The following is a 16,949-nucleotide window of genomic DNA, read 5'->3' on the forward strand; positions in this document are numbered from 1 at the left end:
AAGAAATGCTTTGAGTTCACTGCTGGTTAGCTAGTTTCTTCATAATAGCCATGGCAGTGACAATTCAGCCACTAGCTTTCTTTCTCTTTTTCTCTTTCTGTCTCTCTTTACTTCTTCTTATTCTTTATTTTTATATATAAGTGGGTTTTTAAATGCTCAAACACTTCACATTTAAAATGTAATCATATAAAAATTATATATATAAGTACATTAAATATATATATATAAAATGACTGACATGATCATACTATAGATGAGAAAATGAAGGCCAAGAGAAGTTAATTGATTTCACTACTGAAAGCAAAAACAGTGGCAGAAGGAAGTTTACATATAGGTATTCTGATTGGCAGTTATATGCTTTTCCTAAGCTTTCCTCTACTTTAATCCAATGAGAAGTAAGGGGATTTTCCCTTTGTTTCAACCCCTCAAGCAGTATTGGGTTTTTAATCTAAGAAATTATATGCCATCCATTCTTTGTAGGATTTATTGGCTAATTGTTTGGTATTTAAAAAATTTTCCCCCTCTTCATGCATGTGCTTTTCAGTCTTGTCCCCACTCAACCAGTGTAATTCTCTCCATTGTTCCTACTCTGAGCTCCCACCATGTTTTCCACAACAATGGAGAGTTTATCAGTGTCTTCCCATAAGTCTAGTAATTGGGACATGTATTATTCCTACCTGTGAACTAACCTAGAGACATTGAATCTCTCAGCATCAATATCACATGCCTACTTTAAATGAAGTAAAAACTGAAAGTAGAATTTCTGAAAGGATGAATATGTAATAAATTTATTATAAGTAATGTTGGAAAGAATATCCAGGGAATTTAAAATTTTTTGTTTCATGAAGAAAATATATCTTAGCCCACAATTATATTCGTTAAAATGCATGTTTATAAAAATATTCTATATCTCATAATTGCCTTTTCGCATATACAAATCTATATGTTTAAAAAAATCTGTATGTTTACTTCTAATATAAGATCTTTTTAATTGTGTTTTTGTTTGTTTGTTTTTGCGGTACGCGGGCCTCTCACCACTGCGGCCTCTCCCGTTGCGGAGCGCAGGCTCCGGATGCGCAGGCTCAGCGGCCATGGCTCACGGGCCCAGCCGCTCCGGGGCATGTGGTATCCTCCTGGACCGGGGCACGAACCCGTGTCCCCTGCATCGGCAGGCGGACTCTCAACCACTGTGCCACCAGGGAAGCCCTAATATAAGATCTTTAATTGTATAAGTAATTAATACAATATAAATACTTAATAAAAAAGTAACACACACACAAAAAAAGTAACACACATATGTACTACAGACAAGGGAAATTTAAAAATAACTATTTCACAGGTCATGATATGAATAAATGATAGAAATACAAAATTGACTTGAAATACAAGCAAAAAAACAGATGCTTTGGGTATTAGAAGTAAACTCAGAGCTACAGCCTCTAATATATGTCTGTTGATCTGGTAGTTCAGGACATACTTATAGAAGAAAATGGTGAACACATTCCATAAATTCCTTATGCCTCTCCTCATTAAAGAGTTTTCTGGCTTACTTTTATAGAGCAGAGTAAGGAAGAATAAAATTTGAGTTGCATATCAAGATGCACGTATCTTAAGTATTTACCAGCTTTAATAGCCCACAGTAATTTAAACTCTACATTAGTTTTCCCTACCAAAGAGCTAAGTGGTACCAGATGACTCTGGGAATTCAGTTCAATACAACTCAGGTTAATTCAACCAACTAAATATTAAAATCTACTCTAAGAGCTAGAAACAAGAAAGATACGAAGTAAAGTTCTTGATTTCAAGTTATTGATATTCTTTGGGGAAAGAACAAATGAAAGTACATAGAAATACCTTGATTATCACAACAGAGTACATAATGCAATGATAATTCAATTTACCAACATTTATTAAATCCTCATTAAGGACTAGGTGAAGGAAAATCTATGCAAATAAACAAATAATTGCTATGTCCAGGAAGAGCCAAATAAAACTATTTATAGTTTCTATGGCTCAGATTTCAGTTATTATATTTTCATGTGGTTGGTTTCATAAACTGAAAGTTGCCTATTGCAGCAACCATAAAATTTACCTTAACCCTCTGAGCTCAGGAATTCTATCAGATGACCCTGTGATAAGTCCACTACTGCATGCTTTCTGGTAAAATTGCTTAGGTTGCTGGCTTTTTTCTTCACCTTACAGTCAATATGACATTTAACCTTTAATGCTATTTTTCTCATACTGCCAGACATTTTTTAAAAAAACTGAAATAACTGGAACATGAAAAAACCTATCAAAGTATTTTAAAAATCAATGAACATGTATTTTCTCAAAAATAGTTCTTCTTAGAAGACAAAAACTTTAAAAGCCAGTTTTAATTATGTGAAAGAAGCTATTAAAGTTGAGGCTGATGCAAAAGTTGCCAACACAATCATGGATCTATCATAATTTTGTACTGTTGACATGTGATATATGAACATGTGATTATATCTGTTTTCCTTTTGTGTGTTTAACTTTTTTCTTTGATATAGTTTCATAAACTCTCCATAAAAATAACACTATTAAAATGATTTTTTTCTTTAAGATATTACCTAATTTCGACTAGATTCAGATAGTGCCAAGAAAGAAAACTGGAAATTAATACAATCTAGTGTATAAAAGCATCCATTGTAACTTTTATGTCGTATTTGTCCTTCCAGTCCTAACCAAAGCTCATTTTCCTCACTATCTTTTATAACTGAATAGCATGAAATCTCCTCATGTCATCATATCCCGACAAGTAAACTACTTTTTCCTGCTTGTCTTCCCATTTATTCTTCCCTTATTTAAATGTACCCACGGTAGGACTTTAGAAAAATAAGTAATGCTCATATCTGGAATAAGTTTTCTTATAAGTAAGCATTATTTTGACCTTAGGTCATATTTTAATGCATTTGTTTTCTCATTCTGTAAAATATTAAACAACTTTTAAATATATCTTTTCTTCCTCACTGAATTCAATGGCAATGTGAAATATATATAGGTATATATATATATATATGTATTATATACATGCATTGTTATTTTAAATACTAGATTGCCAGATAGTTTTCTCTTGATCATTGATTTCTAACTACAAATTCTGAAATTGCAATTTTTAGTACCTCTTTAATACATGAGGTAGTAGGCAGAATTAATTCTAGTAAATGAATTCATACACTTATAATGCTATATTCATTACATAGTTTTTCAAATTCTAATTTGTATTCCATAAACAAAAACTGCTTTAGGGATATTTAGAGAATCAAATTTGTAAGAATGGCAATCTTGATAACCTTCAAATTTTCTTTACAAGACATATGAAAAACTGGAATGTAAATATTTGCCATTTCAACACAGACTTACCTTGCCTACGTATTGATAATCAGATCCTGTATATTCCTCCAGTAAGAAAAATTGATTCCACATCCAACCACGCTTCTGACGGTGCAGAATTTTGCCATCACTTCTAGGTATGCGTGCACCTAAAATTCTTTTCTGGGGCATAGAAGTCCTTCTGAACATTATCTCTGGAGAACAGAAATGTGGCAGGCATACCCAGAGTAGAAACAGTAGCAAAAATTGATATATTGTCATAGTTCACTTCTTGACAATTCCCAACGTGGATGAAGAAAAAGCAGTCCTATATTATTGGGTTGAATTTTACTGTGTTTCAACTCGTTTCCAGCATTTCATCAATGTTTTGGACATGTTTCCAAAAGCTTCAAACAAATAAACAAATAAAACAAAGTCAGTTGACAACATTATGAATGTTACCTGTCACTTTATATTTAACATAACAAATATTAATTAATAATAGTAACCAAAATATTTGCTTCCCCTCTTTTACATAAAATAATTATTAGTTTGGAAACATTATTTACCTAGTAACATGTCTACAATTTAAGAAAAGATAATTGTAAATAATTTCTTTCAAACAAATTCTAAAGAAAGGACATATTTAGCTATTATTTCTTTTTTTCTTTTGGCACTTTACCAGTTTTCAGGAATTATAAACCCTATATAGAGTGGATATGTAGTTAATTTTGCACGTCAACATTTCCAGAGTAACTTAACATAATTAAAATTTTGAAAATAAAATAGTGATTTTAATAAACTACAGGAACTATGCATCTGTCATGCAGTGTAATGATATTTAAATGATTTTTAAACAGCAGCACAGTTTCTTCAAATTTAATCCAGCTCAAAGGTAAAAGTAAAGCCAAAAACAAAACCAAAAAAACTTAGTGTCTTCAGCTGAAGACCTCTCCTCTCTCCCCTCTTAGGTTGGTCTGTGGAACACCTAGAGCTTCATAGAGTAGAAAAAAAAAATCTCTACTACAGTAAATCAACATATGACATAATTTACACTATTATATAGAAAAATTTAATCATGTTGTCAGCTATACCTTTGATACATTTGCACAATGTGTCCACTTCTGACCACCTCCCTGCCCCTATGCTGACCTAGAACTCCATGATGCCCCAGGCTCCTCACTGCTCTCCACCTGCAATTATTTCTTCTCAACAATGTATCCGAGGTAATCCCACTAAAATGGGATTACTCTGATGGCTTCTTGCCTCACTTTGATTAAACCTAGCATCTCATAAATACCTACAATTCTGTATTCCATTTCATGACAGCTGGTCACTTCTCTGACTTCATGCTATACTTCGATCCCCCCAGGCCACTCCTCAAAATTGACTCCTTTCCAGCCAGTGTCCTTCTTTCTTCAGCCTGCAACACACTTCATACGCTCCTCTCTTCAACCAGGACCTCTTTACTTCTTCCCTCCACCTGGAAGGCTTTTCCATGTAGTTATCCACGTAGGTAGATCCCCTGCTTCCTTCGGTTCTTTCTTGAAACCTCCCCTAATTTGCACATCCCAATACACTACATGTGTTTTATTTATTTATTGTGCATATATTCTGTCTCCCTACCATCATCCCATGAAAGAAGGGAAGTTTGCTCTTTTCTTTGCTACTGTTTTCACATGTCTATAACAGAACCTTGCACATAGTAGATGCTCATTAAACAGTTTGAATGAATGAATTGTAAATTGATTCAAACATCTGAGTATCACTACCTCCTCTATGTAGTTAAACTCAAACATTTATGCATGAAAATAGTATTTTTAAATCATAATTACTTTCATTTTATTATTTATTTATATTACTGTTAGAATATTTTTATTTTAAAAATTTCTCTGTATTTTTTTTGTTTTGTTTTCTGTTAGCTATGAATTTTATTTCAGGATATGATAAAATACTATAAAAAAGTGGTTGGAGGACCAAAAGGATTGAGTTTCATTTCTCAAATATGACAATGTATTCTAAGTACTCCAGCATTTATATTTATGCTTTCATTTACAAAGATTTCTAAGCAATCTGTTTACTTTTTTGTGTGTTTGTTTTATTATTAGGACGATTTTAAGGTTAATGCAAACATGCTTTAGAAATAAGATTAATGGCGAAGCAGTATTTCCCCAGAGTGTACTAAATGACAGTGGAGCTCTCCACAGCACATGAAGCATTCAACGTGACAGATGTAACCTGTATTAAAATCTGTCATGTAAAATGCTGTACTTGGAGTATAGAAATTATCTGATACATAAAATGGTTTTACATCGCAAGGCACTGACTTTACAGAAACTCAAATTGATTGGATTCTAAGTAATAGGAACATTTACTAAAATGATATCTGACTTTTAAAATGTATCAGGACATGCTAGACAGTATTCTCCAGAAAAATATACTGTTCCTAAAAGTTAAAAGAGAGTTTGCATAATTGAGGGTTTCTGCTAAAAGCTTTAAAACTTATTGAAGCAACATTCTCATTTCAATTCTTTTTTCAATTTAGAAATATTTGCAAGCAATTGTTTGCTATATTGGTGATCATTTTCAATACAATTACAACCTTACCTATAACTTTAGAAGCTTAAGTACCAATATTTTTAGGAAGGAGTAGGTGGAGATTGCCTCTGTAAAAGTTGTTAGTAAATAATTGGAGCATCACAAAAATATAGAATCATTTTTCTTCATTATTGTTCTAGTTTCTATTATTTCATAATGAATTTTATGAAGTCTATCGTTAAATGCATTTTAATACTGATTTAAGATAATTAAAATGTTTAAAATATATTTTGCATAAATATTATTTGATAAAACCATTTCAAACAATGACAAGATTAAATTAAAATAAGAAATTTAATCTTGATTAATTAGATTTTTGAATTTATTTCTTTAATAGATTGGGCTTTTTGTCTCGTGTCTAAAAATCTCTGCCTAACTCAAGGACAAAAACATTTCCTCTATGTTTTCTTTTAGAAGTTTTATAGTTTTGGTTCTTACAATGTAGGTCTATGGTCCAATTTGAATCAAGATTTGTATATGGTGCAAGATATGAATTGAAGTTCTATGTTTTACTTATGAATATTCAATTGCTCTAGCACCATTTGTTGAAAACTCATCCTTTCTCCACTGAATTGCCTTTACACCTTTGTAAAAAATCAGTTGTCTATATATGTGTGTCTATATATTTTTGGACTCGCTAGTCTATTACATTCGTCTATTTGTTCATCTTTACACCAATAGCACACTGTCTTGATTCCTATAATTTATAAGTCTGGAAATCAGATAATGTTACTCCCCCAAATTTGGTCTTTTAAAATTTTTTTTGGTTATTTCAGAACTTTTTGCATTTTCCATTTAAATTTTATAGTTACTTTGCAACTTATATATAAAAGTCTGTGGGGATTTTGATGGGGATTGCATTGAATCTTTAGATAAATTTGGGGAAAATGGACATCATAGCAACATTGACTCTCCTGACCTATGAACACTGTATGTCTCTCCATTATTGAGTTCTCCTCAGTCATGTTTTGTAGATTTCCGTATATAAGCCTTGTTCACCTTTTGTCAAATATATCCTGAGTATTTTCATTTTTTCATGCTATCACTTTATTTTTGTTTTCAACCACTTTATTGAGGTATGATTGAAATACACAGAGCTGTACATATTTAATGTATACAACTTGATGAGCTTGGACGTTGATCTTTTACACTGTTGATGGGACTGTCAAATGATATAAACTCTTTGAAGACAGTGTAGTAAGTTGAATAATGGCTCCTCAAAGATGATTATATCCTGAATCCTGACACTTGTGAATATGCTACCTTACATGGTAAAAGGGACTTTGCAGATGTGACTAACTTGGGGATTTAGGAGATTACCCTGGATCATTTAAGTAAAACCAATGTAATCACAAGGGGCCTCATAAGAGGGAGGCAGGAGATCAGAGTCAGTAAAAGAGATGCTCACAGAAACAAGTGGTTAGAGTTTCCTGAGGAAGAGGGTAGTAGCCAAGGAATGCAGGCAGCCTGGAAGCTGAAAAAACTAAGCAATGGATGTTCCCCTGGAGCCGCCACAGGGAACACAGCTCAGTGGAAAATTTGATGTTAGACTTTTGACCTCTAGAAATGTAATAGATAAATTTGTATTGTTTTAAGCCACTCAGTTTGTGGTAAGTTGTTACAGCAGCAATAGGATAGGCAGATTTTTTTCAGTATTAAAAATATATCTATAATGTAACTTAGGCTTCTACTCCTAGACATTTATGCAAGAGAAATGAAAGTATACTCATCTAAAATATGAATGTTTATAGCAATGCATGGATATAGGGAAAGCCTGGAGACAAGCCAATGTCACAGGTGAATGGATAAACAAATAATGCTATATCCATACAATGGAATGCTACTGAGCAGTTAAAAAAGAATGACATTTTCAGTTCACATGTAAGGAGCTTGGAAGCTAACACTCCATCCTGACAACAACAAAAAGCTGAATGGACTAAAAAATATTAACAGCTCTTCTTGGATTCGTAACAGAGGAGAGGACTCAAGGCAAACTACTGCTCCCAAGATTGGAGAGACAGGTGAATAGAAGGAAGCACAGCTTACCAGACCAGAGACTCATGAGCAGAAACCATCCAGAACCAGTAATGGAGTTAATAAAACTGAACTGTAATTGATACATTTCTGGACATTCAGTGTGCACAACTCTGAGAATTAAAAACTCCAGGGGGAAGGTCCTTGACATTGTGAGATTTACCTCCAGGAGCTCGACAAAGTCCCCACAGTAAATATCTGAGAAAAATCCCCTTGTGGTTTCACTCTGTACTTAACAAGGCCTGCCCTCAGGGGAAACTACTTAACCAGAGCCTAACCTGCTGGAGTATTATCAGAGCCTAATTTACCTGGGGGAAGAGAAAATCCAATCCAGCCCACAGTAACCATCCAGTCCCTTCTAAGAAGTGAGAAAATCTTGAGAAACATTTGTGACTTCAGTCCAGAGGAATAGGCTCACTGAAAGACTGAGAACTCATCATAGGCTATAGAATGCTTCCCCTCCCCCATCCCTACTATCACATTATTAAGGATTATTTACAGCAGCTCCATTTCCCAGTACATCACATCCTGCTATCAAGAGAAAAATTACAAGGCATGCCAAAAGGCAAAAAGCATAAACTGAAGAGATAGAGCAAGCATCAGAATGAGACATAACAGGAGTGTTGGGATTATCAAACCAGGAATTGAAAGCAACTTTGATTAATATGTTGAGGGCTCTAAAGAAGAAAGTAGACAGCATGTAAGAACAGATGGGCTATGTAAGCAGAGAGATGGAAATCCTCAGGAACAACTAAAATGAAATGTGAGAGATGAAAAATACTGTAAATGAAGAATACATTTGATGGGCTTACTGGTAGACTGGGTATGGCTGAGGAAAGAATCTCTGAGCAAGAGGATGTATCAGTAGGATCCTCAAAAAACTCAGACATTTGTCCCTAAACATTCGTTCAGATCCATAAGATGTACAACACCAACTGTGAACTCTAAGGACTTTGAGTGATAGTTTAGAGTAGGTTCATCCTTAGTAAAAAATGTACCATTCTGGTTATGGATGTTGATAATGAGTGGGGATACACATGTGTGGGGGCAGTAGGTATCTCGGAAGTCTTTGTATCTTCTCAATTTTCTTGGAAATATAAAACAGTTCCAAAAACAAATGAACAATTGATAAACACTCACAATAAGAAATAAAACTAGGAAATTATGCAAAACAAACCAATAGTTAATTTGCTCAATGATAATTCTTCCTAGGTATGTTCTATGTTGCTAGAAGCCTACTTATTAATCTTTTCAAGACATTGCTCCTTCAGTATAAAAACCACAAATAATCATACTTCCAGTAACCTGACTCAAAATATAGAACATCTTTGACACTTCCATTTAACCAAGTACACCTCTTACATGGTCAGACAATATATTCCCTTGCTTTTGTTTTCTTTCTCCATGGCTCTCAGCTCTTTTCCCCCAACACTGCACTCACCATTTAATGTGCCACCACACTGTTTTAAGTCATCATTTCATGCAACCGAGTGAACAATATCTACTAACAGGTTTCTTAACCTTAATTTTTCTTATTTAAAATATATCATAGAGGGCATTATTAATATATAAATTAATTTTTAAAAACCCACTTCATCAAGACCCAAATCAATTAAAAATTTTAAACCTATTACTGGGAAGATAACATCTATACTTGATAACTCATTGCAATATCTCGAACCAGATGATTTTTAAAATTTATTTCACGTTATTTCCAGTTGTTTAATTTCAAGTCTGACATGTAACTTCTTATGTGTATAACCTACTCCTCCACTAATATATAATTCTCAATCATGTCTAAGTAATTATATTTTATCGACTTTCCCTCACTGGCGAATAGCATGTTGCTATGTATATATATATGTGTGTATGTGTGTATCAGTAAACCTTTCTTGAATTAAGTAATTAATATGTTTATAAAGGAGGCTTTCTGAATAGGTTGGACTATTTACAGTGAAAAACAGAAGCTAAATTTTACAGTATAAAAATAGTATGTAAAGAAGCTGTACTTGTAAACAGTTATAATTAGAAGGAATCAAGTAGGTTGAGACCACAGTTAAACTATCTCCTGGAATGAAAATGCCACAAATTAATGAAATTCTATAATGTCATTTTCAGTTAATAAATTTCATTTTCAAGAACTTCTTACAAAACCAAATTTCTTTATTTTACTCTTAAAAATAATTTAATATGAATACCACATGAAGTTTAAGATTATTAAATCATCCCTTAGCATTCTGCATTCCCATAATTCCAGTATATTCACATCTCCTGGGGCTTTTGTTAAATGTCTGTTCTCATTCAGCAAGTCTTGGGTGAGGTGCAGATTCTGCATTTCTAACAAACTCGTCTGTAATGTCAACATAGCTGAACCACTTGGAGGTTCATCTTCAGAACATGTTTATGACTTTTTCCTATTTAGTACCTCACAGCCCTAGTATGTTGCTTATTACACTGATGGGAAAATAATATATAAGGTGACTACTGTAGGAAGATCAGAACATTTTTTTCTAAATAATCAGTCATTTTCTGGATTTTTTTTAACTAGAAGAATCTGTTTGATTCGAGTCAGCACACACCACAGCAATTATTCTCATGATCATATTACAAACTATGTTTTCCTTTATATGTATATTTTAAAGCATCTGTCCCACTGAACCTTATTCCTTGTCTGTAATCACAGAGTCTTCATTATTCTTCTGAAATATTTATCACTACCATTATTTTCTCTATAGCATGTTAATTTTATTATATAGGAATCCAAGAAGAGCAGATCACAAAATACAATATAATAGTCATTTTGACACATCTCAATTATTAATTAGGTCTCCACACATAACAGGTGATCAATTAAGCTGTAATCCATTCTCAATAAAAGGAATTAGTCATTCTTCAAGTTGGTTGATTATGTTGATTAGAATCTTAATGTTCCAGCTTTTATTCCCTTTAATTTTACCATTTATAATTATAATAGAAAGTGCTAAAGATTACTGAGACCATACCCAAGCCTCTATGGATGAACAATTTTAAACCTTTTAGAGTTTCATAGCACCAATACAATCTAATGAAATTTCAACACTGAGAAAAAAGGAACATTTTTCAGGTGTGTTTATACAATTAAAATGAGCCAGTGCATACTAAATACTTCCTTTTTATGCATCTGATACCATTTTATGCATCTAGCATAAAGCACTTTGTGAGATAATTGAATCAAAGCCTTACACTAAGGACTCAAATAATATGAGTCCATATGCTTGATCATATTTTTCCAAGAGTTCATTACACATTACCTACTGTGCTCTAATGTCATAGAATATATAAATTCTACACTGAATATTTATCACTCTCTTTTAAGTATGCATTTGCATATTTATCTCTGTTTAGACTGTAAGCTTAAAGCAGGGCCTATGTCTTGCATCCAAAGTTGCTAATACAGGGATTGCACAAATTGTTCAGTAAATATTTTTAAACTGTATTGAATATTATTATTTTTTCTAAAACATTTCAGTGAGAAGGAAACTTGGTCCCTTCCCCTAAAAAAGCACAACAACATGTCGAGGACCATTTAGTGCTCATATCCTATTTGTACATAACATCACAACACTCACACAAGACATTAGTCAAATAGGCAATCAATATATCATTGTTGAATGAAATATGAAACATAAAGGTTTGCTAGTCTCAGATAAGTTATCAAACATTGTTAAGATTGTTGCCAATACAGACAGAATTCCAAGAAGCTTTGATCCTTGCTATTCTCAGATTCAAATCCCCCTTCAAGAGAGACCTTTTGAAATTAATTTTATTCTCCAGGAATGTGACCTGCACATAAAACGGAAATACACTTCTCTAGCTATACTACATGCTAACGTCTTAACAAGATAATTTGCAAAACCAGATATAACCCATATAAATTCTGGGCAGTGGGTGGATAAAGCATATGGCAGGTGTAAAGAGAAGCATTGCTGAGTGAGACACATAACTTGGTGTGGCCAGTTTTCTCTACGATTCTTGCTAATAAGCTAAAGAAGAACACCTAAGAGTTCTTGCTACTCTCTCAGCAGCCTTTTTAACTCTGGCAGCCAGTGTGACAGTCCCAGATGTAACTTGATCCACGCTAATACAGCTGTGACATTACACCTGCTGCTTCCTGGAAGTCTCATCCTGCTGTAGTAGGATTTATTTCATTACGTGGAAACTGATAGCAAGAATGCTCTTAGGGTAATTTACAGATGTTAGGATAAAAGCCATCTGGTACCCAATTTTCTTTGATCCAAGACTTGAACTGTTTCTAAAAAGCAATGAGTGAAGAGATACGGAGAGTTTGGGAGTTTGATTAGGAATTCCTACCCAAGATGGGGTCATTCCTCACTTACACATTATTAGTAGAACATCAAGAAAAAATATCTGTAGCTGGAAAAAAGAACCCGTTAAACATTATTCCCATTCAAAGTTTTTTCTATGAAGACCTTCTGTGCATGTACTAATAGTGTATAAACAATCACTGCACACTTTAGCTTGTTCTACTACGTGAATGTGTGAAATATGCACTAAATTGGTCATTGCAAAATGAGTTCTTGCTATTATACCTGAAAATGCAAAAACTATACCTGATACTCATTTGTGAAAATTAGTCAAAGGTGCAAACATGGAGCTATATTATTGGCCATTAAAAATATACTTAAAGGTATAGTTATTACATGAGAATAAGCACAGTTATCATAAGACAGATCTTTGTGGCATTGATGAGATAGTCAGGCTTAAATAAAAGCACTAAATTTTATCAGCACTACTTTTTTTTTAATTAAGTAATTAATTTAATTATTTTTGGCTGCTTTGGTTTTCCCGTGCAGTGCGTGGCTTTCTCTAGTTGCGGCGAGTGGGGGCTACTCTTCGTTGCGGTGCACAGGCTTCTCACCACGGTGGCTTCTCTTGTTGTGGAGCACGGGCTCTAGGCGTGCAGGCTTCAGTAGTTGTGGCACGTGGGCTCAGTAGTTGTGGCTTGCGGCTCTACAGCACAGGCTCCGTAGTTGTGGTGCACAGGCTTAGTTGCTCCGCGGCATGTGGGATCTTCTCAGACCAGGGCTTGAACCCGTGTCCCCTGCATTGGCAGGTAAATTCTTAACCACTGCACCATCAGGGAAGCCCTCAGCACTACTTTTTAACTCTATGCTTCAATATTTGCACAATACTAGAAAGCCCACTTGTAGATAGCCTACATTACGTGGAAGCCCATTACATAAAAAAGGATTAGCTCCAAAATTATGTATCTGTAGCTGAAATATACAGCTGGCATAGCATTGCATTAGTTAAATTTCAACTTCTGAGAGCAGAAAGAGACTAGATTGTCATTTATATCCATTTTTCATAATGCTTGGCTCAATGCTAAGTGGTACTTTCATCACAGTTTTCAACTGAACTAAAAAGAGAATACAAAGTTTCTTTATTTTCTAATATTTACTTATTAAACTTTTTAAAAAGTATCAGTGCCTAAGTATAGACTCTAGGCTAAAACATACTATTGGCTTTGTAAATATTTGGAGTAGTAAGGTATATTATATTAAGCTCCCCAATAAACTAGTCATACAAATTGGTGTGCATGTGTTTTTACTCATCTCAGTAGAGTGTGTTTAGAATTTTCATTCTATAAATGGGACTACTAAGGTTTAGAATTATTCTCTTGGCAATGTTTATGGAGTATTGTCTCTGTGCCTTACATTTGGCAATACGAAAGTTGTTAAATTTTGGTGAAAAGCAAGATGGTTCTCACCATCCAAGAATGAACAGTGTGGATGGGTGAAAAGAGCACCTAATCCAAGCATGGGTGGGCTGAGACATCTTTTTGGAGGAAATCATGTCCTAGCTGACACAGGGAAGAGGAAACAGGGTGTCATTGTGTGTGTACATGTGTGCATGTTGTATGTGCATACGTATGCACAAGGTTGCACATAAGCGCAGGTATTAAACTGAGTTGTGGCAATGCAATGGGATGGAATTGTGTTCCATGAATTGGAAAAATGAGTCATGAGTACATTACGGGTCATGAACAGGGGAAAAAAATGTGCAAAGCTCAGAGGAAAAAGAAGCATATGCACTGACGGAATGAAATGATATCACTTTGATTGTATGATACAATTCTAAGATGACTAAGTTCAAATCTAAATTTAGCTCTAGGCCTCTTACAATGTGAAGTCCAAATCTTCTAACCCTTCAGCCACAATTTTCTCAACCATAGCCAGGGCTATATTATGACTTTTATGGGCTCTAGACAGTTTGCCTTCGTGGGCTTTTTTGTTGATAAAACAATATTAGAAAATGTTTTACAACTGCATTCATATAAAGACACATATATTAATATTATATATTAAAGCATTGTCTTTGACCTAAAAATTCAATGTTTTCTCTTACTTAAAAAAACATTTTCATGGGCCCCTCCCTTAAAAATCATGAGGGTCCTAAGCCCACCGTGCCTACTCTGCCTCATGGAGAAATCCACACTGACCTTAGCAGCAAAACATATGATCAAGTACTTTTAAACTGAGCTTCAGAGATAAGTTTTTTTTCCTATAACTCAAGCTGACAGATATGGGAACAGTTTCAAGAGTAATGTTATGTGATGTGCTCAGTCTCAGTTAGTGTCATAACCAGAACTATAACTCAGGTCACCAGATTCCCCTTGCACTGTTCTGAAAGGTCCTCCAGAATTTAATAATGAATAGATGTTACTATGATTAAAACTTACACTTTAATCCTCTTATCTAGAAGACATCCTGGCTAGCTTCCAGTGTGCTGAGCACAAATAAGACAGACCCACTGGGAATGGGAGATTTCTGATACCACAGGAAGTGGGTGAACTACAGACCACAGAAGTACTGGGACACATACAGTAAGATTCTGGGTAAAGAATATTATTTAAAATGTTAATAATAATGTATTTAGACATGTAAATTCCACAGATTGCTTTCAACTTGAAAGACATCATTGACATGTTGAATTTTATATATAAATGTGCTATTCAAGTCCCCTTGAGAACAAAGATTCAGTAGCAAATATTTTTTCAAGAATTATGTCTCTGGAAGGAACGCTGGGATTGGCTAAGATTGTAAATTAGCTAATAAAATGGGGATTTTCCATTGCTCAAATGCATTTTGAGCATTTCAAATGCAAGCAACAGTTTGATTTTTCATTTGATTAGGTCAAATTATCCCAGGGGAATAAAATGGATAATAAAAATATGATAAACTATAGTAAGCTTACAATAAATCGCATTGTATATTTAATTAGAGTTAATTACTAGGAAAAGTAAATTGTTTCCAAATACTAGGAAGCTTAGTATCCTAGTTTGTAGGCTATCACAATGGGTAATAATGTAAAACCTGAAAATATACTATGTAAAAGAAATTCATTTGGAATAGAAAGAGATAGGTTGAAAGAAAGTAAAAGAATGAAAAATATTTATTGTGAAAATACTGACTATAAAAGTGTGGATTGGCTAAATTAATATCAGATAAAGTAGACTTCAGAACAAGGAATATTGCTAGAGATACAGGCTTTACATTATGAAAAACAGCCAAATCACATAGAAAAGACATCATAAACATGTATGCAGAGCTTCAAAATACATTAAGCAAAAACTGATAGAACTGAAAGGAAATAAAAAGTAAAAAAATACACAATTATGGTAGGAACCATCAGCATTCCTCCCAACAATATCAGAATAAACATTTGTTCAAGTACACATTTGAAGTACAGTAAGAAGACCATACTCTGGGTATAATACAAGTCATAGTATATTTAAGAAGACTGAAATTATATAACACATCTCTGAGTACAACAGATTTAAATTAGTAACTAATAAGAGGAAGAGAGATCTGAAAATCCATAATAGTTGAAAATTAAACAAAAACTTTTTTTTTATGGGCCCATGGACTATACTTTTGAGTAGCACTAATCTCAAAATCACATTTCCCTTGTAGGTGACCACTGAGTTCTTTAGTATTTTTAATCCAGAATCCAACCAAGGATCACACATTACATTTGGTTGACATTTCTCTTTGATCTTTTTTTTTTTTCACACACACACACTGTATTTTATTTTTACAAGAGATAAATAAACTGACACCAAACATTGTAAATAGATGACCACAACAAAAGCAACAATGATTGCAATTACCAAACATGAAATATACTCATACTATGTCATAATATTGCCATTCAGTCCAGTAATCCTCCACTGTAACAGCTCCTTTACTTTAATCAACAACTTTTTAAAATCCCATGGGTTAAGAAGGAAGTCTCAAAAGAAATTAGAGTATATTGTGAATTGAATAAAAATGGAAAAAATCCTATATATTTCACATTTTGTGGGGTGTGGCTAAAAATTGCTTAGAGGGAAATTTATAGTATTAAATATCAACTTCAGTAAAGAGAAACATGTCAAATAAATTATCTAAGCTTCTCTTTTAATAGACTGCTAATAAAAGAAATTAATACCCAAATCAAAAAGACAAAGGCAATAATACGTGTGTGTATGTACACACACATGCATATATATACATACACACACATATGCACATATATGTAACCATGAGTGAGACTAGAAACAGAAACAATAGAGAAAATTAATGAAACCAACAGTAGAAGAGTAAAATGGGTTATCACTACAGATCCTACAGATATTAAAAGATTATTTAAGAACCATTTCTAAAAGTTCCACACTCATAAATTTTAAAAAGTAGATGGAATACACAAATTCCATGAAGACTCAGACAACCAATCTCAGTCAAAAAGAGAAAGATAACATCAATAGGTCCATAAATATTTAAAGATTGAATCTATATGCTCCAGACCCAGAAGGTTTCACTGGCAAATTCAAGCAAACATTTAAGACATTTACCAGCTCTACACAAAGTATTTCAGAAAGTACTAGACTGGCAGAACACTTTCCAATACATTTTACTAAGGCATCATTGCTCTGACTCCAA

General features: G+C 33.6%; 1 protein-coding gene across 2 annotated transcripts in view; it reads right to left on the reverse strand.

Annotated features, from left to right (window-relative positions):
* CDH10 (cadherin 10) overlaps positions 1-16,949 on the reverse strand; it is a 192,945-nt gene that overhangs the window by 119,737 nt on the left and 56,259 nt on the right. For both annotated transcript variants that reach the window (XM_030856467.2, XM_030856466.2), the window contains exon 2: positions 3,385-3,740. In XM_030856467.2, coding sequence (XP_030712327.1) covers positions 3,385-3,615 — 231 coding nt within the window. In that variant the 5' untranslated portion in view covers positions 3,616-3,740. The remainder of the gene's footprint in view (positions 1-3,384; positions 3,741-16,949) is intronic.

This window comes from Globicephala melas, chromosome 3, assembly GCF_963455315.2.
Source record: "Globicephala melas chromosome 3, mGloMel1.2, whole genome shotgun sequence".
Classification (NCBI taxonomy): domain Eukaryota; kingdom Metazoa; phylum Chordata; class Mammalia; order Artiodactyla; family Delphinidae; genus Globicephala; species Globicephala melas.